Source organism: Narcine bancroftii, chromosome 10 (assembly GCF_036971445.1).
Source record: "Narcine bancroftii isolate sNarBan1 chromosome 10, sNarBan1.hap1, whole genome shotgun sequence".
NCBI classification, from domain to species: Eukaryota; Metazoa; Chordata; class Chondrichthyes; order Torpediniformes; family Narcinidae; genus Narcine; species Narcine bancroftii.
The window spans coordinates 30,029,332-30,052,850 of record NC_091478.1 but is presented as its reverse complement, the minus strand read 5'-3'; the positions used below and the strand labels follow the sequence as shown (position 1 = coordinate 30,052,850).

The window sequence follows — 23,519 nt, the reverse complement described above, 5'->3', positions numbered from 1 at the left end:
TCACCTCCAGACCCTTCTCAGTATAGACTGGCAATAAAATCTCCTCCACAATCTCCATCAGTACTGGAGCACCACAGGGCTGATATTTAGCTCCTGCTCTACTCACTTTATACCTCTGGCTGCGAGGCTCATTACAACAACAATACCATCAACAAAATTTACCAATGATACCATGGTAGTGGGTTGTATAAAAAGGGGCAATGAGTCAACATACAGGAGGGAGAGTGAACACTTGGCTAAATGGTGTACTAACAACAACCTCGCACTCAATGTCACCAAAAATAATGAGCTAATTTTGGACTTTAGGAGGAAAAAAACAGAGGTATACGATACAGTGATCATTGGGGGATCAGAGGTGGAGAGGATGAGCACATTTAAATTCCTGGGAGTCACTATCTCGGAAGACCTTTACTGGACCCACACACTAATGTTATAGTGAAGAAGGCACGTAAGCTCATTTATTTTCTCAGGAGTTTGTGGAGGTTTGATATGACATTGAAAACCTTGGAAAAGGTTTACACATGTGTAGTGTAAAGTGTGCTGACCGGCTGTATAACGGCCTGGTATGGGAGCACCAATACCTCTGAGCAGAAAGCCCTGCAAAAGGAAGTGGACTCAGCCCAGTACATCACAGGAAAAACTCTCCCCACTATCAAATCTACATGGAACCCTGCTGTTGAAGAGCATCAGGGATCCACACCACCCAGAACATGTTCTGTTCTCACTACTGCTATCAGGAAAGAGGTATATGTGCAACAGGACTCTTACAACTGATTCATTAACAGTTGCTTCCCCTCTACCATCAGAATTCTAAACAACAAACTCAATCAGAGACTCAGTTAAGGACCCTTAACTTGGTGAAGAAGGCAAATGCAATGTTGGCATTCGTATTGCAAAATCGTTGAGGACCCCTTCCACCCCGCACACAACATCTTTCAGCTGCTCCGTCGGGGAAAAGATACAGGAGTATCAGAGCCAGCACCACCAGGCTGAGAAACAGCTTCATGTCATGGGCAGTAAGAATGCTGAATGACCAAAGGAACTGCTCACACTAACCATCCAAGACTCTCATACCGTATATGAATGCTTGTCCTGCATATGTAATATTTGTCTGTATGTCTGGTTGTGTGTCTATATGTTTTGCACTGAGGACTGGAGATAACGTTTCCTTGGATTTTACAATCAGATGATAATAAACTTGTCTTGAAAGTGTACGACCATAAACTTTCCAACATTGTATTTAACTTCTCTGCCCATTCTCTTAATCTCTTTGCAGCCTCTCTGTTTTCCACCTATCTTTGTATCATCTGCAAACTTCACCACAAAGCCATTTATTCTTCAATCCAAATCATTAACAAACAACATAAAAGTAAGTGGCCCCTGCAGAACACCACTGGTAACCAGTACCCAACCAGAAATGGATTTGTTAATTCCCACTCTGTTTCCTGCCAGTCAGTGATCTACCCATACCAGTATCTTTCCTGTAAGTCCACATGCTCTCATCTTGTAAGCAGCCTCAGTGTGAGCACCTTGTCAAAGGCCTTTTCAAAGTCCAAATATACAACATCCACTGCATGATCTTTGTCTGGCCTGTTTGTGATCCCCTCAAAAAATTGCAGTAGGTTTGCCAGGCAAGATTTTTCCCTTCAGGAAATCATCCTGACTTCACTATCTTGTCATACTTCAAGAAGGTGTACGGCATCCTTGCCTTTATTACTCAGGGCATTAAATAGAAAAATTGGCAAGTTGTGTTGCAGCTGTACAAAATGGATTTAGCCATTTTTTGTCGTATTGCGTGCAGTTCTGGGAGCCACTGCAGATATCTAAGTGAGGTGCTGCCTCCAGAAGGCAGCCAGCATCATTAAGCACCACCATTACACAGCCTCTTCTCACTGCTATCTTCGGGCAAAAGGTATAGAAGCTTGAAAACCAGCATCTCGATGTTCAATAACGAGTTCAATAGTTATCAAGCTCTTGAACTTACCCTTGGTACACTAATCATGGACTGTTTGCACTATTGCAAGTCACTTTTTTGTACTTCGGATTTCTGTCAATATTTACTGTCTATCTAATTGTCTCTTAATTTAATTCCAATTAGTTTACTGTTACAGACTTTCTTTACCTGTTCAGCTGAAGCAAGTATTTTTGGGCATATGTGTACAATGTGTCATTCAATTCACTTATTACCAGACTATAGGAAAAACGTGGAGATTCTAGAGAGGGTGCAAATGATGTTCTCTGGATTGGAATGTACTGCTACAAGAGGTTGGGCAAACTTGGATCGTTTCTTCTTCAGTGTCAGAGGCTGAAGGGTAACCTGAAAGAAGTTTATAAAATTATGAAGGGGGTTGAAAAGGTCACTAGTTAATTATTTTTCCCAACTTGGAAATGTCATATACCGCAGAAGAAATATTTATGGTCAGGCGGATGAATTTCAAAGGAGATTGGCAAGGCAAATAGCTATTTGAACACAGAATGGTAGGCATCTGCAACACATTGCCAAGAGAGGTGGTGGAAGCAGATATGATCACAACTTTTAAGAAGCAAATTATACAGGACACATGAACAGGCAGGAAATTCAACAATTCATGCAATCTGGACATGTGAGAAAGTAGAAAAATTATGGGAAGATCTAAATCAGATATTAAATAAAGTAACAGAAAACAATATACCAAAGAATCCAGAGATCTTCCTCCTAAGTAACATAAAAAACAAAGAATTTGGAATTGATTTGGAGGATGCACAAAAAAGATTTGTTAAGATAGCTCTAGCCGTAGCAAAAAAATGTATTATGTCAACCTGGAAATCGGAAGATAATTTGAAAATACAACAATGGTATATAGAAATGAATAAATGTATTCCATTAGAAAAAATAACATATAGTTTAAGAAATAATATTGAAATATTTGAACAAATATGGGAGCCTTACATGAAACACAATAGCGAAAACCTACCGGCGACAATCACTACCTAAGTTAACGGAAGGAGAAGGAAATGAAAAGAATGGACTCAGTGGAATTTCTGGTGTATTTTTATTGAATGACAACATTGTTTGACGGGTTTAATGTATCCTAGATTTTGTACCTTAAATGGACGGGAGGGGGGAGGTAGGGAGGGTGGGATGGGAGGGGGGGGGAGAAAATGGCACTGTATATGTGTGAAAAGGAAAAAGTGTGTATCATGGTTAATGTGATTTATGGTGTGAAAAATAAAAAAAGTGAAAAAAAAACAGGCAGGAAATTAAGGGATACAGACTACACACAGGCAGATGGTATTACTCAGATTGGCATCAATAGTCAATTCACATGTGGCAAGACAAAGGGTTTGTTCCTGTGCTGTATTCTTCTCTGATCTAAATCCATGTGCACAAATCTTGTTGAACAACCTCCTGCAAAGGTCTTTTTACAAATTTTTCTGAAAATCAAATTAAACAACTTCCTCTGACATAAACTATAGAATATTACAGCACAGTATAGGGTTTTCGACACATGATATATAAACAGACTTTAAAAAAAAACTAAACTGTCCCATCACCATAACTCTACCTCCCTCTCTAAAAGTCTTTTAAATGTCCCTATTGTAATAATCTCCACCACCAACCCTGGCAATGCACTCTAGGCACCCATAACTCTGTGTATAAAAAAAAAACACAAAACTTACCCCTGACATCTCCCCTAAACTTTCCTCCCTTCCTTTATAGAGATGCCCATTGGTGTTTGCTACTCCTGCCCTGGGAAAAAGACTCTGGCTGTCTTCCTTATCTAGGCCTCTCATAATCTTGTAGACCTCCATGAAGTCACAACTCATCCACTCCAAAGAGAAAAGCCCCAGCTCTGCTAATCTTGCCTCATAAGACACATTCTCCAAATCCAGGCTGATCCCCTTTATAGTTTCCACATCCTTCCTTTAAAGAGGCGACCAGAACTGAACCTAACATTCCAAGTGTGGTCAAAGCAGAGTTTTATAGAGCTCCAACATTATCTCACAACTCTTGAACTCAATTCCAACTAATGAAGGCCAGCATATCATAAGCCCTCACATTCTATCAACCTGCACAGCAACTTTGAGAGATCTATGGATTTGGACCTCCAAATCCATACTGTTAAGAATCCTACCATGATCCATGTACTCTTCCTTCAACTTTAACCTTCCAAATGCATCATTCACACTTATCCTGTTTGAACACTATCTGACACTTTTCCACCCAACTTTGCATCCTGCTTATATACTGTTGCAATCTATAACAACCTTCTACACTATCTACATCACCTCCAACCTTCATGTCATCTGAAAAGTTATTGACCCATCCCTCTACTTCTTTGTCAAGGTAATTTATAAATATAAATAAGAGCAGGGGTCCCAGGACAGATCCCTAAGGAATGCCACTAGTCACTGACCTCTTTGCAGAATACATTCCAATCACTACTACCCTCTGCTTTCTGCAGGCTAGCCAATTCTGAATCCATATAACCAAGGATCCATGGATCCCATGCCTCATGACTTTCTGAATGTGTCTACCAAGGGGGAACCTGTCAAATGCCTTACTAAAATCCATATACACATTTACCACCCTACCTTCAGCAATTTCTTTTGTTACCTCCTCAAAAACCTCAGTTAGGCTAATGAGTCACAAACTGACCCTCACAAAACCATACTATCCATGAGATGACTATGCTTCTCTAAAAACTCAAACTTCATCCTGTCCCTAAGATTGTGGGCAATAGTTTGCACACCACTGATATAATACTCACTGGTCCATGATATCCAGGATTCTCCCTATTACCTTTTTTAAACATAAAAGTTAAGAGAGAGAATTTAAATTTGCCTTTCTCCTAACCTCCAGAACCTCCAACGTGGCAATGATGCCAAAATCAGTGTCAATGCCCCAGTATCCTCTTCCCTCGCTTCCTGTAGCAACCTTGGGTATATCTCGTCCAGTCCTAGGAACTTATCAAAGGTAATGTTTTTAATATGGTCCAGCAATTCCTCTTTCTTCATCTCAACATGGTCAGCATATAGGTTTGTTCTATTTTGACTCACCTCAACCAAGGTCCCTCTCTCTAGTGAATACTGAAGCAAAGAATTCATTTAGGACCTCCCTAAGCTCCTCCGTCTCCAGACCCTTGTTACCTCCTTATTCCTTAAGTGGCCCCACCTTCATTCATTCTCATTATCCTTCTGCTTTTCATGCAAGTATAGAATGCCTTGGGGCTTTCTTAATCCTACTTGCTAAGGCCTTTTCATGCCCCCGTTAACCTCTCCCAAGTTCCTTCCTGGCTACCTATAATTCTCATGAGCCCTTCCTGTCTTTTGCTTCCTTCTCCCTCTTAACTAGCTACCTCACCTCTTTTGTTAACTACAGCTCCTTTATCCTACCATCTCTTCCCTGTCTCAGGGGGAGAAACCTATACAAAATCTGCCGCAAATTACTCCTAAACATCCTCCACATTTCTTCTATGCCTTTCCCGAAAACACATGTTCCCAATTTACTCTCCCCAGTTCCTGCCTAATCCTATTGTAATTAGTCCTTCCTCAATTAAATGCTTTACCATTTTGTCTGCTCTTATCCTTGTTCATAACTATGCTAAAGCTCAGGGAGTTGCAGTCACTGTCATCAAAATGTCTGTCTCCAGTATGGCCTCTCCTCTAGTTGGCTGGCCCACATACTGGGTCAGGAATCCTTCTTGGACACACCTGACAAATTCTGCCATATCTATCCCTCTTGCAGTCAGGAATGCCAATCAATATTTGGAAAGTTGAAGACTCTCATAACAATAACCCTGTAATTTCTGCACCATTTCTAAGTGACCCGAGGGCTATTTGGGGGCCTACAGACTACTCTCAAACAGCTCCTGTTTCTGACTTCCACCCAGACCAACTCAGTCGACAATCCTTCTACAGTGTTCTTCCTTTCTGGAGCTGTGATACTATCCATGACCAGTAATACTACTCCCCACCCCCTTTCTTTTATCTCTCACTCTATGCCTTTTAAAACATCTAAACCCTTATAGATGCTATTAATCACATCCCTGTAGTACACCAGTAAATAGTCAAACATGATTTTTTTTTCCAAAAACCCCTGACAAATTCTGCTCAGCTGTATATTATTTTCAATGTTTGTACATTATCAACAGGCAGTCATCAAAAATGGGAGTTTTGCACATCTCAGTCATACTGCTGCTTACAATGCTCTCTCTGTTTCTCCATCAACCTGATAAAGACCACTGGCATCAAGGCAGAAACAACAGCAGGCTATTGACTTCAAAACTACAACACTGAATGCAATGCCCTTTGAAATGACCCGGATAGAGAAAGCTGTAGAGGTCAATGTTGCTGTTCTTTCATCTTCTATGTCTCTCACTTGAATACTTTTAACCATGAATCCCATTTTAATTAAAATGGCCATTCTAGGCTTATAACAGCTTCAATAGAACTTGCTTCACTATGTATATCATCCTGGACTGTAAAATACATGGTCATTAAAAGGAAAGCGAGAATACTGATTTTTTTTCTCCCACTTTAGCTGTGAAATAAAGCTCACCTGATAAACCACCAGCCTTCGAGGTTCCGCTGTATGACCTCCACCATGACGCCTTTCTCAAAGCCAATCTCATCTTTGCTCTGGTTGATGTATTGCTGCACAGTGATATACTTCTCCTCTATCATAAATAAACATCACAGCAAAGTTAGTGCCAGATATATGCAAACTCATTCACAAATACATCATTCATTAGGAAACGTTGGTGATAAGCTATTGGCATCAGGAACAATTCAATGAGCTTCCTCACACTTAATTTTCCTTTTCTTAAATTTAAATTCAGAAACCTTTTGAATAAAGAGAAGGAATGGAATTGAATTATCAGATGGCTTAACAATGCAGAAAAATCCATTGAGACCATTAACACCAGCTTCTGAAATTGTCTTCAGTTAATTTAATATCTGTCATCCTTTCAAATGACCATTAACAATTTAAAGCACTAATGGATTGTTTCTAGTCAGAAATTTTATGTTTCAAGAAACCTCTTTGCCTGGTGTCCATGGAAGTTTTGGTACCAATTTACAACAGATGTTCTCTTGTTACTAACTCATTAATCAGGAGTCAAAAAGGCAATGAGTCATGGAGCCTTTTGCCCCTTCATGCCTGTATCAGCTTCAAGTAGTGATCTTATTTTCGAGTGCTCATCTCCTGACCTTCAATCCCTTGACATTTCAATTGCTCATGTGAATGTTTTTCGATGCTGTGATTCCACCATCTCAGGAAGTGTGATTCAGATTTCAACCATCTTCTGTGAGAAAAATATTTCCCTCAATTTCCTACCTCTTATTTTAGCCCTCGACTTCTGTTTATACATACTTTGCTGAAGGGAAAGGTTCCTCAGTATTCACCATGTCTACATCTCTCAAAGTTTTGTAGACCTCAATTGGTTCCTTTACCAGCTTTCAAAAAGCCCCTGTCTCTATTAACGGCGCTGAAGTGGAGATAGAGCAAATATCAACAACAAACTGTCCTGTTGCAACCATGTTGATGTGATAAGGTTATGGGCTATAAACAGGATGAGTTCTTCTGAACTCCAAGGAATATACTCCAAGAACTGTCAAACATACCTCGTGCTAATCCCTTCAGTCCAGGAATCATCCTTGTGAATCTTCTCTGAACCTTCCAATGACAGTTCACCCATTCATGAAATAAGGAGCTAAATGCTTACCTCATACTCTAGGTGAGGCCTCACCAGTACCTTTTTAAGCCTCAACATCACATTTCTGCTCTTATATACTATTCCTCTAGATATGAATGCCAACATTGTATGCGCCTTCTTCACCACTGACTCAACCTGGAGGTTAACCTTGAGGTTATCTTGCACGAAGATGCCCAAGTCCTTTTGCACCTCCAAATTTTGAATATTTCCCCCCATCCAAATAATTGTCTTTCCTATTATTGCTTCGACCAAAGTGCATGACCATACACTTACCAACATTTTATTTCATTTCCCACTTCTTTGTCTGTTCTTCTATCTATCGAAGTTTCTCTGTTTCCTCCACACTATTTGCCCCCCCCCCACCTACCTTTGTATCATTTGCAAACTTAGCCACAAAGCCATTTATCTACAATCCAAGTTATTAATATACAACGTAAAAATAAATAGCGCCAACATCAACCCCTGCATAACACTACTGGCAACCGATAGCTATCCCACTCTCTGTTTCCTAGCATTCAGACAGTGCTCTACCCATGTATCTTTCCTGTAATTTCATGGGTCTCAATGTGCGGCACATTGTCAAAGGCCTTTTTAAAATCCAAATCCAAACATGCACCTCCTTTGTTTAGCCTGCTTGTGGTCTCCTCAAAAAATTGCAGGTTTGTCAGGCACGATCTTCCCGTAAGGAAACTATGCTGACTTTGGCCTATCTTGTCAGGCACCTCCAGGTACGCCATGACCTCATCTTTGAAAAATAACTCCAACAACTTCCCAACCACCAATGTAGGGCTGACAGGTCTAAAATTTGCCCCCCCCCCTCACTTTTTAAATAGCAAAGTGACCTTTGCAATGCCAAAATCTATTGATTCTTGGAAGATCATTACAAATGGCTCCACAATCTCTACAGCTACTTCTTTCAGACCCTGAGGGTGCATTCCACCTGGTCTGGGAGTCTTATCTACTGCACTCACCTCTCTTCCCTGACAGCCTTGAAACTCAAGATTATAGCTAATGTTTTCTACAATGAAGACTGATACAAAATACTAGTTCAGTTCCTCTGCCATCTTCTTGTCTCCCATTACAGTTTCTCCAGCCTCATTTTCTATCAGTCCTATATCTAATCTCACCTCTTTTACACTGAACATACACTGAAAAAGGTTTTGGTATACTCTTTGATATTATTTTGCTATCTTCCTTTCAAAGTTAATCTTTCCCTTCCCAAAAACATTCTTGGTTGCCTTCTGAAAACTTTCAAAAGCTTCCCAGTACTGTCTCTTGCCACTAATTTTTGATTCCTTGCATGCCCTTCCTTTTGCTTCCACTTTGGGTTTGATTTCACCTGTCAGCCACAGTTGTGTCATTTTTCCATTGAAATATCTTTTTTTTTAAATATACCTGGACTCCACGTTCCTTATTTCTTGCAGAAACTCCAGCCATAAAACCAAAGCACCACAGAACATTACGGAACAGACACAGGCCCTTCAATCCTTCTAGTCTGTGCCCAACTATTTCCCTGCCTAGCCCCACTGACCTGTCCCATCCATAGCCCTACTTACCCCTTCAATCCACATACCAGTCCAAATTTTTCTTAAATATTAAAATTGAGCCCACATTCACCACTTCAATTGGCAGTTCATATCACACCCCCACCACTCTATGTGAAGAGTGATATCCCCTCAACTTTTCCTCTTTCAACCTTAATCCATGTCCTCAAGTTTGTATCTCACCTACATCAGCTGATAAAGCCTATCCACGGTTACTCTATCTATACCCCCATAATTTTAAATACTTCTATCAAATCTCCACTCATTTTTCTTTGCTCTAAGGAATAAAGTCCTAACCTATTTAAACTTTCCCTGTAACTTAGATCTTGATGTGTATGCAACATCCTAGTAAATATTCTCTGCATTCTTTCAATCTTATTGATAGCTTTCCTGTAGTTAGTTGACCAAAACTGCACCTAATACTCCAAGTTTAGCCTCACCAATGTCTTGTACAACTTTAACATAACATCCCAACTCTTATACTCACTGAAATACTGACACATCTAACTTTACTTTCTCCTTGTTAAATCTCAAATTGAACTCAATCATATTATGATCACAGCCCAGTAATGGTTCCTTTACCTTAAGCTCTCTAATCATCTCTGGTGTTTTATATAGCACCCAATCCAGTACAATCGATCCCCTCATGGGCCCATCAACAAGCTACTCTAAAATGCCATCTCATTGGTATTCTACAAATTCTCTCTCCTAAGATCATAAATTCTTGTGAACATAAACATTTTTCTGATGGCAAGGGTATCAGAAATGGTAGGATATGAGAGGAAGTTGTTGTAAAGGGAAATCTTTTATATGGAGGAGCTGGTGGAATCAAACATATTAAGAAGCACGCATTTAAATAGCCATGGGATAGAAGGATATAGACATAAATAGGATTAGTACAGATCAGCAAAATTGATGGGCATGGTTGTGGTGGCTTGTAGGGCCTGTTTCTGTCCTGTATGAATCTATGGTGATGAAAGTTCAGCGCTGGAATAATTTTTAGAAATAGGACCAGGAATAGGCCATCTGCCTCGTCAATTCTGCTTTGCCATTCAATAAGAGCGAGTTAGACTTAACAAATGTTGAACTGTGTAATATATTCAACACGTTGTAGTCCAAGCAGCTTTGGGAAGAAAGGGCACCACATTAAATAAAATCGAAGCCAATATTTGAAAGCAGGTGCTGTGTGTTAAAGTAAATGATGCTGTTGAATTACATAAATCTGATTATTTTGGAATTGTTAAAACACACAAAGATCACTTCTGTGAATAATATTGAGAAAGACCTGACAAGTTATGCCATTTGCTTTTATGTGAAATAGCTCATTCTTAAAAAGCTTCATCTGGCAATGAAGAGCCAGAAATAATGAAGAACAAAACCAAAATTCCCAGTTTAAAACTGGCTCTGGAACAGCTTTAGGGTTTCCAAAACAAAATCCCACTGAACAGGTGTAAAACACAAAAGTCTGCAGATACCATGGTCGAAGTAGAAACACAATGCTGGAGAAATTCAGCAGGTCAAACAGTTTATTTCATCTAGCAACGATAAAGATACATCACCAATGTTTCAGGCTTGAGCCCCTCATCAAGGTATAATAAAATGAAGGTAGGCACCCAAACTAGGTACACTGATCTGCTGAATTTCTCCGGCTTGGAGTTTTTACTCATTGAGCAGGTCTTATTTCCCTTGATGAAACATAGAAAGGCTACGGCATGGGAAAAAGGGCAAAGGGAGCAAGGGCAGAACGTGTCTTGCTGAACAGCATGTGAAAGAGAGAATAGCAGAACTTGGCAGCAGAGGCTGAGCTTGAGAGAGAGAGAGAGAGAAAATAAAGTGATGAAGGAGGGAGGGACTTGGGAATATGATCAAAATGCACAGAAAGAAGGCCTCATGCACAGCCAAACCAAAGCCACCCCAAATTGGAAGAATAACACCTAATATACCATCTGAGAACCCAAAAACCAAATGGCATTAACATCGACTTCTCCAGTTTCTGTTAGCCCACCCCCTTCCCCGCCGACTCTCTCTCTCTCTCTTTCCCCATCTCCTTTCCTACAGCTCCCCACACCCTTCCCTCTCCATTCCGAGCACTACCCCCTCCCCCTATCACTTCTCAGCAATTTCTCTCTTCTGCCCTGCCATCCAAATGCACCTGTGACCTCTTGCCTGTTGGCCTGTGCTCCTTTATTCAGGAGCCTGCCTGCTTTTTACTCATACCTTGACAAAGGCCTCAGGCCTAAAATGTTGGCTATATATCTTTGCTTCCTATCGATGCTTCATGACCTGCTGACTTTCTCCACATTTTTGTGTATCATATGACAATCACCACATCTGCAGACTTCCCTGTTTCATAAGATGTGGAGAGAAGACCAACTTCTAGGCAGTGGAAAGTGCCCAGGGGCAGATAGGTAGAGGGAAACCTGGGGCAAGTAAAGCTGAGTATGGAGGCACAGGCAGAGTATAGAGCAGCAGAACCAGTGCAGCAGGAGGCAATTGTAGCAGGTAGTTGCAGACTTTTATTATTTATTATGCCTTTTTTAATTAACAATTTTGAAGAGGGAGGTTGTAGATCAGATAGATTTTTTTAAATGGGACAAGAGCATAAGCATTGATGAGGAAAATTAACAGTAGGTAAACAAGACATCTGCAGATGCTGGGGCCCAGTGCAATACACAAAAGTGCTGAAAATTAACAGCATTCAACTTTACCAGAACTTGACGAACCAGATTTCTTCCTGCTGAAATATCGAGTTTGTACTAATAGCTCTCTCTCAGCTACACCAAGCTTTTGGTTCTGTATTGCACATGGTGATTTCAGAGACAAAAATATCACCATGTATTCAGTTCTATAACTCTTAACTCACAAAATCTTTTTAAAAACCAAATATTTCAGAATTTTCCTCCACTGCTGGCATAAGTTTAGCCTCATTCTTTGCCGAACCAACACTAAAATTCTACAGTTTTATCCTATTGATTGATTTTCTTTTTATCCTACCAGCTTTCCAAATTAACAAACTTTTTTGTTTGCATCCACTCTGATCAGTAGAGAAATCAAAGAGAGAAAAATCAAATAAAATATATCAACAGCTGTTCAAAGAGCATTATAGAAGCCACAAGCACAATCAACAAGTTGGAATAGTCAGCCTTTTAGAGAAAGTACAAACTCTTTGGTCCTTCTATCCAGTCATTGAATTAAACCTGACATCGTGTATATGAATTTAGAGGGTGCCGGGCTTTGTTCACCTGGGTTTTGCTGGCGGTTACACATTCCTCCCAGAGTCCACCTCCGGTCCAGCCGGCGCAGATGAGCTTTGCGTCTCTTAGTGACTACAAGTATGGAGTGAAATGTATTACAAAACATACAAATCAAACAGCCAAGTGTTAACAACAAGGAGATGAACATATTCACATAGAAACCACAAGGATCAGGGCTGGAAGGACACTGCTGGATTGAAGTATTACATTTAGTTCGTCTTGTTGCAGTAGGTTGTGTACTTCTCTCTGCACTAAAAAAAGACTTTAGTCTGACCATGCCTCTTGAGATATAAAAGCTGCAGATTCCCTCCGCACCAAGTGGTAATATTAGGGAGTTTTAACTGGGACTGCCATTGTGCTAAGAGCTTGGATGGGTGGAATATGTTGGGGTTTTTTTATTATAGTTTTCTCAGGCAATACATAGATAGCCCGACAAGTGAAAGGGCAATGCTCGACTACAGAACTATAGAACAATATAGATCAGAAACAGTCTCTTAGGCACTTCTAGTCCATGCTGAACTATTATTCTCCCTAGTCCCACTGACCTGTACCCCAACCATTGCCCTCCATATCCCTCCAATCCATGTATCTGTCCAAATTCAACTTAAAAATTAAAATTCAGCCCGCAGTCACCATTTCAGCTGGCAGCTTGTACCACACTCCCACTACCCTCTGTGGGAAGATGTCCCCCTAATGTTCCCACAAAACCTTTCCCCTTTCACCCTTAACCTATGTCCTCTGGTTTGTCTCTCACCTCCCCTCAGTGGAAAAAGCCTGATTACATTTACTCTACCTATCCCCCTCATAATTTTATATACTGCTATCAAATCTTCCCTCATTCTTCTAGGCTCCAGGGAATAAAATCCTAACCTGTTTAACCTTTCCCTGTAACTCTGTTCCTGAAGTCCAAGCAACATCCTAGTAAATCTTCTCTGCACTCTTTCCTGTAGATATCTTTCCTGTGGTTCGGTGACCAAACTGCACACAATACTCCAGATTTGACTTTACCAATGTCTTGTACAACTTCATCATAACCTCTCAACTCCTGTACTCAATACTTTGATTTATGAAGGCCAATATGCTTTCTTTCCAACCTTATTTGCCTGTGACGTCATTTTCAGGAAATTATTCCAAGATCCCTGTGTTCTATCGCTCTCGTCAGTGCCCTACCATTTACCATTTATGAACTTTCTTGGTTTGTCCTTCCAAAATGCAACACCTCACACTTGTCTGCATTAAATTCCATTTGCCATTTTTCAGCCGATTTTTCCAGCTGGTCCAGATCCGTCTGCGAGCTTTGAAAGCCTTCCTCACTGTCTGCAACACCTCCAATCTTTGTCTCGTCTGCAAAATTGCTGATCCAATTGACAACATTATCATCCAGATCATTGATACAGCTGACAAACAACATTGGGCCAGAGTAACACTCAGTGGGAGAGCACTTTGGGACCAGTGACCAAGTTCTATTGATTTTAAATAATTATAATTATGGTAAAGGATAGGAGAGGGCCATAGGTTAAAAGTCTGAATCAGGCCACGGCCAATCATTCAAAGTGTTAGACAGGAACTTTCAGAGGTTGATTGGAAAAGGCTGCTGGCAGGTTTAGGGACATCTGACAAGTGGGAGGCTTTTAAAAATGTGATAGCAAGAATTCAAGGACAGTGTGTTGCTTTTAGAATGAAGGGCAAGGCTGGTATGAACAGGAGACCCTGAATGAAGAGACACATTGAGGTTTCAGTGAAGTAAAAGGAGGTATATGTCAAATATGAGGAGCCAGTACTGATCCTGCAGCATATCGCTGGTCATTGCTGGAAACAGCAAAGAAAACATTCACAGTAGCCAGATGTTGGTGAATCTGTGGAATTTGATGCCACAGATGGCTGTGGAAGCCAAATCATTGGGTGTATTTAAGGCAGAGAGTGATAGGTTCTTGATTAGCCACGACATCAAAGGTTATGGAAGAGGCCAGGGAGTTGGGGCTGAGGTGGAAAATGGATCAGCTCATGATAGAATGGTATGGCAGACTCAATGGGCGACACAGTAGGCATAGCAGTTAACGCAATGCCTTTACAGTGCCAGCGATTGGGACCAGGGTTCGAATTCACACTGTCTGTAAGGAGATTGTACGTTCTGTGTCTGCATGGGTTTTCCCCAGGCGCTCTGGTTTCCTTCCACTGTTCAAAACATACTGGAGGTGTAGATTAATTGGATCTAAATTGGGCAACATAGACTTGTGGGCCAAAATGGCTGTATGTCTAAATTTTAAAAATTAAATTGAAAATTGCTTCTGTGTCTTACAATAATGTTGCCAAGTCTCATGGGGCTTGAATTATATGGAGGCTAGATTACCTAGAACTTTACTCCCTGGAGCAGAGGGGAACCTTATAATGGTTTATAAAATCAAGAGGATCATAGATAGTATTTTTCCTCAGAGTAGATGAAGCTAAAACAAAAAATTATAGATTTAAGATGGGGGAATTAAAATAGACCGAAGGGGAACCTTTTTCACACAAAGTGTGGTGCATATATGGAAAAAGCTGCCAGAAGAAGTGGTTGAAAAAGGGACAAAGGTTGATAATTCTCCAGTGAAGATCAATGGTTCTGACATGGAGAGCACAAAGTTTCTTGGTGTACATATAAAGAACATCCTATCCTGGACCTACAATACTTCCTCATTGGCCAGGAAGGTGCAGCAACTCCTACTCTTCCTAATGAGGTTGAGGAGGGTCAGGCTACTGGCATTTTACAGGGACACAATTGAGAGGGTCCTATCTGACTGCATCATTGTGTGGTATGGTGGCTTCAAAGCCTTGGACTGGAAGTCAATACAGAGAATCATTAAAAAGGCCAAGAAGATAATTAGGGTCTCCCTTTCCTCCATTGATGACATTCACCAGGAGCATACATTAAATAGGGCTCAAAGAATTATTGACAACCCTTTCCATCTAGCACACAGTATCTTTGACCAACTACCATCAAAGAGATGGTACTGGGCATCAAAATCAGGACTACCAGGCTGGGAAATAGCTTCTTCCCATGGGCAGTGAGATTGATGAACAGTATCCTGTAACCTAGGGCCTTCATCAAAATCTTTGTATCCTCATTAGCAACAAGTGAAAGCTCAGAGGGACTGGAGAGTAGCCAATGTTGTACCTTTGTTCTTGAAGGGAAACAAGGATAGTCCAGAAAATTATAGGCCTGTGAACTTCATATCAGTGCCGGTAAATTATTTTCAAGGATATTAAGGGATAGGATTTATGAATATTTGGAATTCCAGGGTCACATTTGGGACAGTCAGTGTGGCTTTCTGTGGGAAAGAACACATTTTTCAAATTTGGTTGAGTTTTTTGAGGTGATGACAAAAAGTAGTTGGCTGATGAGAGTGGGGCAGTGGATGCTGCCTATGTAGATTTTAGTAAGACATTTTTGTCAAATGGTTGGCTGATCCAAAAATTACAGGGAAAAAAGGGTTAATGCTATCTTTATACCTTGAGAAAGGGCTCAAGTCCAAATTGTTGGTTATGTACCTTTATTTTGCTACATAAATTAAATTGTTTGACCTGTTGAGGTTCCCCAGCATTGTGTTTTTACTTTAACCATGACTTCTGCATACTTTCGTGTTTTACTTCCATGCATGGGACACATGGCGAGTTGATAGTTTAGATTTGGATTTGGCTGACTAATAGAGGGTTGTGGTGGAAAGGTGTTTTTCTGGCTTATAGCTCCATGACCAGTGGTGTTCTGTGGGGATTGGTGTTGGAACCTCCGTTGTTTGTGATAATATATAAATTATTTGGATGATAAAGTAGTTGGGTGAGTTATTAAGTTTCCAGATGACACTAACATTGATGGAGCTGTAGTCAGTGTGGAGGGTTCTAGATATGGGCAGGGAAAAGGCAGGCAAAGTCTAAACTTGACTAGTGTGAAGTGTGCAAGGGCAATATATAATGACAGAACTCTTAGGCATTGATGTGTACAGGGAACTGGGAGTTCAGGTACATAGATCCTTGCAGGTGACCAGCAAATAGATGAGCTTAAATTTGGTGAGGCCAAATTTGGAGCATTGTGTACATTTTTGGTTGGTCATCTAATTACAGGAAAGATATTAGTAAGATAGAAAGAGTTCAGAGATTTACTAGGATATTTCCCAGACTTCAGGAACTGAGTTACAGGGAAAGGTTAAACAGGTTAGGACTTTATTCCATGGAGTGTAGAAGAATAAGGGGAGATTTGATAGAGGTATTTAAAATTATGAGCGGGATTGTAGATAGGTATTTTTCACTGAGGGTAGATGAGATACAAACCATAGAACGTGGGTTAGGAGTGAAAGGGGAAAAGTTTAGGGGGAACACAAGGGGAAACTAATGATTATGATTAAGACTGGGTCTCAAATTAAAATCCTAAATTGGGGCAAGGTAATTTTGACAGGATAAGGCAGGAATTAGTAATATTTGACTGGATACCAATGTTGGAGTAAAATCACAAATGCCTTGAGAGTCATTTGAAAGGTTATAAGAACGGTCCAGGACTACATGATCCTGGTAGGGAAAAGGGTAAGAATGTGAGGAATCCTGGCCAACAAGAGATGTAGAGGCATAAATCAGAAAGGGTTACAGGGAGAAGGCAGGAGAATGGGGCTAAAAAGGATAGTAAATCAGCCATGATGGCATGGCAGACAAACCTTGATGGGCTGAATGGCCCAATTCCATCTTGTGCCTTGTGGTCTTAGAGAAAGAAAAAGGAGGCATACATTAGATACAGGAAAAGTTTCAGGAATGGGTTTTAAGTAAAACATTTGATAAGGTCCGACATAGTATGTTGGTATGGAAGGTTAGGGTACATGGGATAGGAGGCCAACTAGCCAACTGGATAGAATACTGGCTCAGAGTCAGACAGTGGTTGTAGTTAGTTTTCAAACTGGAGGACCATGACTATTGGAGTGCCTCAGGGTTTAGTATTGTGTCAGTTTACCCTCCATTTGAATAAAAATATCAACTCAAATTGGAGTCAGTGAAGAGTCAATCCAAAGATTGGCTCCTGGGATCAGGGGAGCATTTCAGACAAAAATTGAATAAGATTGGCCTATATTCATCTGCTTTTAAAATAATTCTATGTTTGATGTAATTAGAGAAATATAGAGAATTCTGAGAGGGATTGAGAGGTACATGCAACGTCACTGGAAGGTCTACAAATATGGAGCTCGGAGTTATGATAGGCTATTTTACCATCTGAATCTGTCCTGGCTTTTAAAAACAATCAAGCTAGTCCTTCTCCCCAAAGCCCTACAAATTCCAATTTTATGAGATGCTTTTTCAAGCTTCCTTCTGAACAACAATCGAATCTGCTTTCACTATTCCCCCAATCACCTCCCCCTCCTCCAAAGTGAATTCCATTTGCAAAGTACTTGTCAAAAATTGCTTTCCTCTTTTTTAACTGTTGATTTTTTAAGCCAATGATCTTGAGTTTGTCTTGACCCTTCTCTTCACCTACTGTGTCCATACTCTTCAAATCTTAAATATTTGTAAGATCCTGTGTTCCAAGAAAACAACCTTAGCTTCTGGATTCTATCCAAAAAACAAAAGTCCTTAATTCCTAGAAGATTACATCTCTTTTTCACCTTTAAAGTCATTACATGACAGCTGTGGCTGAACTAGAATGGAGAACATGGACAAAGAAATCTAAAGTATAGCACAGGCCCTTAGGCCACCATCCTGTGCCAAACTAATATACTTTAGTAATTGCCTAGATTTTCCCCACTGCATAGCCCTCCATTTTTCTCTGTTCCATGTACCTATCTAATAGTCACTAAAAAGATCCTGTTGTATCTGCTCCACCACCATTGCTGGCAGTGCATTCCATGCACCTACCATTATCTGTGTGAAACACTTAACTCTTATATTGCCTCTGTACTTACTCCCAAGCACCTTAAAACCTTGCCCCCTCATGTTAGCCATTTCAGCCCTGAAACGGGACTCTAGCCATCCACACAATCAATGCCTCTCATTATCTTGTATGGGTCACCCCTCATCCTGTGTTGCTCCAAGGAGAAAAGACCAAGTTTACTCAACTTATCCTCATAGAGCATCCATATCCTTCGAGAAGACAGGTGACCAGAAGTGAACACGTTATTCCATGAGGGATCTAACCAACTTTTTGTAAGCTGCAACATTCCACACACCTCCTGAACTCAATCCTACCATTAATGAAGACCAACACCCATCCTGCTTCTTAACAACACTATCAACCTGTGCAGCAGCTTAGAGTGTCCTATGGATACGGAGCCCAAGATCTCTCAGTCCTTCCACACTGCTCAGAGCCCTCCCATTAAGGTTGTATTCTGCCTTCAAATATCTGAGAATAGTTCATCATGACCATCATGTTCTTGTAGACCATGTTCTCTTGGATATGGAACATTACAGCACAGTACAGGCACTTTGGCCCTCGATGTTGTGCCGACCCATATTTTACTTAAAAAAGTACTAAACCCACCTGACCCCATAACCCTCAATTTTTCTCCCATCCATGTGCCTGACTAAGAGTCTGTTAAATCCCCCTAATGCTTCAGCAACCACCACCCTCCCTGGCAAGGCATTCCAGACACCCACAACTCTCTGAGTAAAATAATTACCCCTGATGTCGCCCCAAAACTTCCTTCCCTTCATTTTGTTCTCATGTCCTCTGGTGTTTGCTATTCCTGCCCTGGGAAATAGGCATTGGTTGTCCTCTTATCTATTCCTCTCATAATCTTGTAAATCTCTGTTAAGTCACCTCTCATCCTTCTACGCTCCAAAGAAAAAAGTTCCAACTCTGTTAACTTTGCCTCATAAGACATTTTCCAATCCAGGTAACATCCTAGTAAATCTCCTCTGCATCCTCTCCATAGCTTCCACATCCTTCCTATAATGAGGTGATCAGAACTGAACACAATACTCTAAATGTGGACTCACCAGAGATTTGTAGAGTTGCAAGATGACCTCTCTACTCTTGAACTCAATCCCTCTATTAATGAAGCCCAGCATCCCATAGGCCTTCTTAACTATCCTATTAACCTGTGCGGCGACCTTGAGTGATGTATGGATTTAGACCCCCCCAGGTCCCTCTGTTCATCCACACTCTTAAGTAACCAACCATTAACCCAGTACTCAGCCTTCTGGTTTGTCCTTCCAAAATGCATCACCTCACACTTATCCGGATTGAACTCCATCTGCCAATTTTACACCACAATCTGCATCCTGTCTATATCCTTTTGTTACCTTTGACAACTTTCAGCTTCATCCATAACTCCTCCAACCTCATATCATCTGCAAACTTACTGACCCATTCTTCTGCCTCTTCATCAGGGTCAATTATAAAAGAGCAGGGGTCCCAGAACAGATCTTTGTGGTACTCCACTAGTCACTGAACTACAGGAAGAATACTTTCCTTCTACCACTATTCTCTCCTTTCTACCTGCAAGCCAATTTTTTTAAATCTACACAGCAAATGTTCCATGGATCCCATGGCTCATGACTTTCTAAATGAATCTCTCATGGGGGACCTTGTCAAATGCCTTTCTAAGATCCATGTAGACCATATCTATCACCCTACCTTCATCAGTTTCTTTTGTTATATTCTCAAAAAACTCAATTAGGCTTGTAAGGCATGACCTACCCTTCACAAGGCCATGCTATCCTTGAGTAGACTGTACTTCTCCAAATCCTCATATCCTTAAGAATCCTCTCCAATAATTTGCACACCACTGATGTAAAACTTACCAGTCTATAATTCCCAGGATTCTCCCTATTACCTTTTTTTTAAACAAGGGGGCTACATTTGCCATTATCCAATCCTCTGGCACCTCCCTGCGGCCAGTAGACTCAAAGATCGTAACTACTGCCCAACTATCTCTTCCTTCACTTCCTACAGTAACCTGGGGTATACTGTGTCTAGGCCCAGGGACTTTTCAATCTTGATGTCTTTAAGAAGATCCAACATTTCCTCTTCTTTAATCTCAAATCTGTCCAGTGCACAAGCCTGTTCTATTCCGCCTTACCCTGATCAAGGCCTTTTTCTCTTGTGAATACTGAAGCAAAGTATTTGTTTAGGTCCTCTCTAACCTCCTCCACCTCCAGGCACGTGTTGTCCCTTTTATCCTTTAGCAGCCCCACCTTCACTCTCATCATCTTCTGTTCTTCATATACACAGAGAATGCCTTGGGGTTCTCCTTAATCCAACATGCCAAGGCCTTCTCATGCCCCTTCAACCTCTCCTAAGTCCTTCCTAAAGCTCCTTCCTGGCCACCATATACTTCTCATTAACCCTTTCTGCTTCCTATATCTAATATATGCTTCCTTTTTCCTCTTGACTGGCTGCCTCACAGGTTTCGTCAACCATGGTTCCCTTTTCCTACCATCTTTTCCTTGTCCCAGCACAAATGGTCCCTAAACTTCCACCACATTAGTTCTGTGCTTTCTCCCTCGAACATCTCTTTCCAATTTAATCTTGCTAGTTCCTGACTCATCCCTATGTAATTAGCCCTTCCCCAATTAAGCTCTTTCCCATTTTGTCTACTTTTATCCTTTTCCATAGTTTTGCTTAAGGGAGTTGCGATCACTCTCACCAAAATGCTCCCCCTCTGAGAGATCCGCCACCTGACCAGGTTCATTAGCCAGGATTAGATCTAGCATGGCCTCTCCTCTCATTGGCTAGTCTACATACTCCATCAGGAATCCTTCTTGAACTCACCTGATAAATTCTGCCCCATCCATCTCTCTTGCAGTCAGGATGTCCCAGTCAATATTAGGGAAGTTGAAATTACCCATAACTACAGCCCTGCATTTCCTGCACCAATCCAAATCTGCCTACTTCTCTGCCCCTCAGTGTCCCAAGGGCTATTTGGGGGCCTATCGACTACTATCAGAATAGTGATTTCTCACTTCCTATTTCTTACTTCCACCCACACCAAATCAGTGGACACTTCCTCTACAGCCTCCTCTCTTTCTTTAGCCATGATACTATTCCTGACCAGTCATGCTACTCCCCACCCCGTTTTATCCTATTCCTTTTAAAACACCTAAACCTCAGTACCTGCATCAACCAATCCTGCCCTTCCTCCAGCCAAGTCACTGTAACAACCTTGAATCCTATGTGCTTTTTGAGTAATTTTTTTTTACCTGTCCTATCCATGAATTGAACCTATTGAGCGTCAGCAAAAGTGGGTAGATTTGATAAAGATGTACAAAATTATGAGCGGTATAAATAGAGTAAGAAGGCTTTTTCCACTGAGGTTAGGTGAGAGGACATGGTTTAAGAGGAACATTCAGGAGAATTTCTTCACAAAGAATGGTGGGAATATGGAACGAGCTGCCAGCTGAAGTAGTGATTTCAATAATTTAGATCATTTTGACAGGTACGTGAATGGAGGGGTATGGAGTACTATGGTCTGGGTGTAGGTCAATGGGTCTTGGCAGAATAATTATTTTGCACGGACTAAATGGGCCAAAGTGCCTGCTGCACTGTTGGAATGCTGTTTTAATATAAAAATGTTTTCTCTCCATTTGTTTTTTAGTTAAATCCATGTTCATTCATTCCAATTCTTCCTCCAGCCAAGATACCACAAAGGGTTTTTGTTTTAGTACCAACAATGAAAATACTGGTAATCAACAGCCCTTTTAACTCCCTGAGCACTAATATTTTCTATTTTTAGGTGCTATTCATAAATTGGCGTGCTTCGTAAGCATCAGATCTGACCCACTTTATGTCTGAAGCCACTTCGACAATGGATCATCTCTAAACCAAATGTCAACCTATTTGGTTGACATCGATATGATCGCAACATCTGGGATGAAGAGCACTGTTCGGAGCAGTTTCTCATCACGAGCCTGCGAGGAATACCACTATATGCACAAAATTAAATTTGAGGGCTATAGCATCCAACTGTGTCCTCGCAGTTGGACTTGAAATCAGTTCCGGGGAAGATACGGCATTTTTAACCACACATTTACTGAGCAATTTTTCAGCAGGCTATAACCCAATGAATATTTGTGCTGTTTAAGCCTTTATCAATAGTACTCAGGGAGTTAAATGCTCATATGCCAGTATATAAGAAAATGATTCAAAACAAACCTGTGAAAACAGTTGATTGAACACAATATGCAAATTATTCAGAGATTACAATTTTAACAACAAAACATGACAATGATCAGACACTTTAGTGATTTCACATTTAATGAATGGCTCGGATGTAGAAGAAACATAGAAATCAGTAGATGTTAAAAGACTAGAATACAGCTTGTTTCCCTTCTCTCATTATGGTGGTATATAAATTGTTAGTTGATCAATGCAATCCATCTCAATCAATGTAATTGATATCTATCACTGGATCCAGACATGAAATAGAGAAACAGTCCAGCCAAACTGGAAGATTTTAGAGAATAATATAAAGAAAGGGAGAATGGGAGAACCTGAGACCTAATAATTATCCCTGCACTTATTTTTCAACTCATCTAATAAAGGAAAGTAGCTCTTCCTATTTAGAAAACCCCTGCTCCTCATAATGCAAGGATTCCTATTCCTCCATTCCCTGCACATTCCTGTGCCTGTCCATTTAAGCCATATCCAATATTTGAACATAACTACTATTTTTCAGTCCTTGCATCCTCCTTATTAATCTCCTTTTACACTCTCTCTGGTCCAATGATACTGTGGATATAAAAACAACCCAATAATTGTGATGTAGAAGTAACCTTGCTGTTCTTGCATTCCACACCAGCTAACAAAAGTAAACATCCTGATGTCATTAAAATATTTTACAGTGGAACATAATTCATTCAGTTATGGGATTTGGGTATCACTGATGGAACCATCACTCACTGTCCTTAACAAACAGAAACAGTTCATAGAACATAGAACATAGCAGGACAGTACAGACCCTTCACCTCACAATGCCGTGCTGACCTATGTAACCCTACTCCACAACAATCTAATCTTTCCCTATCTCACACACATAACCCAATATTTTTCAGGCCCAAAATGTTGGTTACCT

At 40.7% G+C, this 23,519-nt stretch overlaps 1 protein-coding gene across 4 annotated transcripts in view; it reads right to left on the bottom strand.

Annotated features, from left to right (window-relative positions):
* sh3pxd2aa (SH3 and PX domains 2Aa) overlaps window positions 1-23,519 on the bottom strand; it is a 205,028-nt gene that overhangs the window by 32,530 nt on the left and 148,979 nt on the right. For 2 of the 4 annotated variants that reach the window (XM_069900483.1, XM_069900485.1), the window contains 2 exons: window positions 12,484-12,567; window positions 6,542-6,659 (listed from right to left, as the gene is read on the bottom strand). In XM_069900483.1, the coding sequence (XP_069756584.1) occupies window positions 6,542-6,659; window positions 12,484-12,567 (202 nt within the window). Of the gene's footprint in view, window positions 1-6,541; window positions 6,660-12,483; window positions 12,568-17,177; window positions 17,216-23,519 lie in introns of those variants that run through there. The other 2 variants (XM_069900486.1, XM_069900484.1) reach the window with 2 other exon arrangements.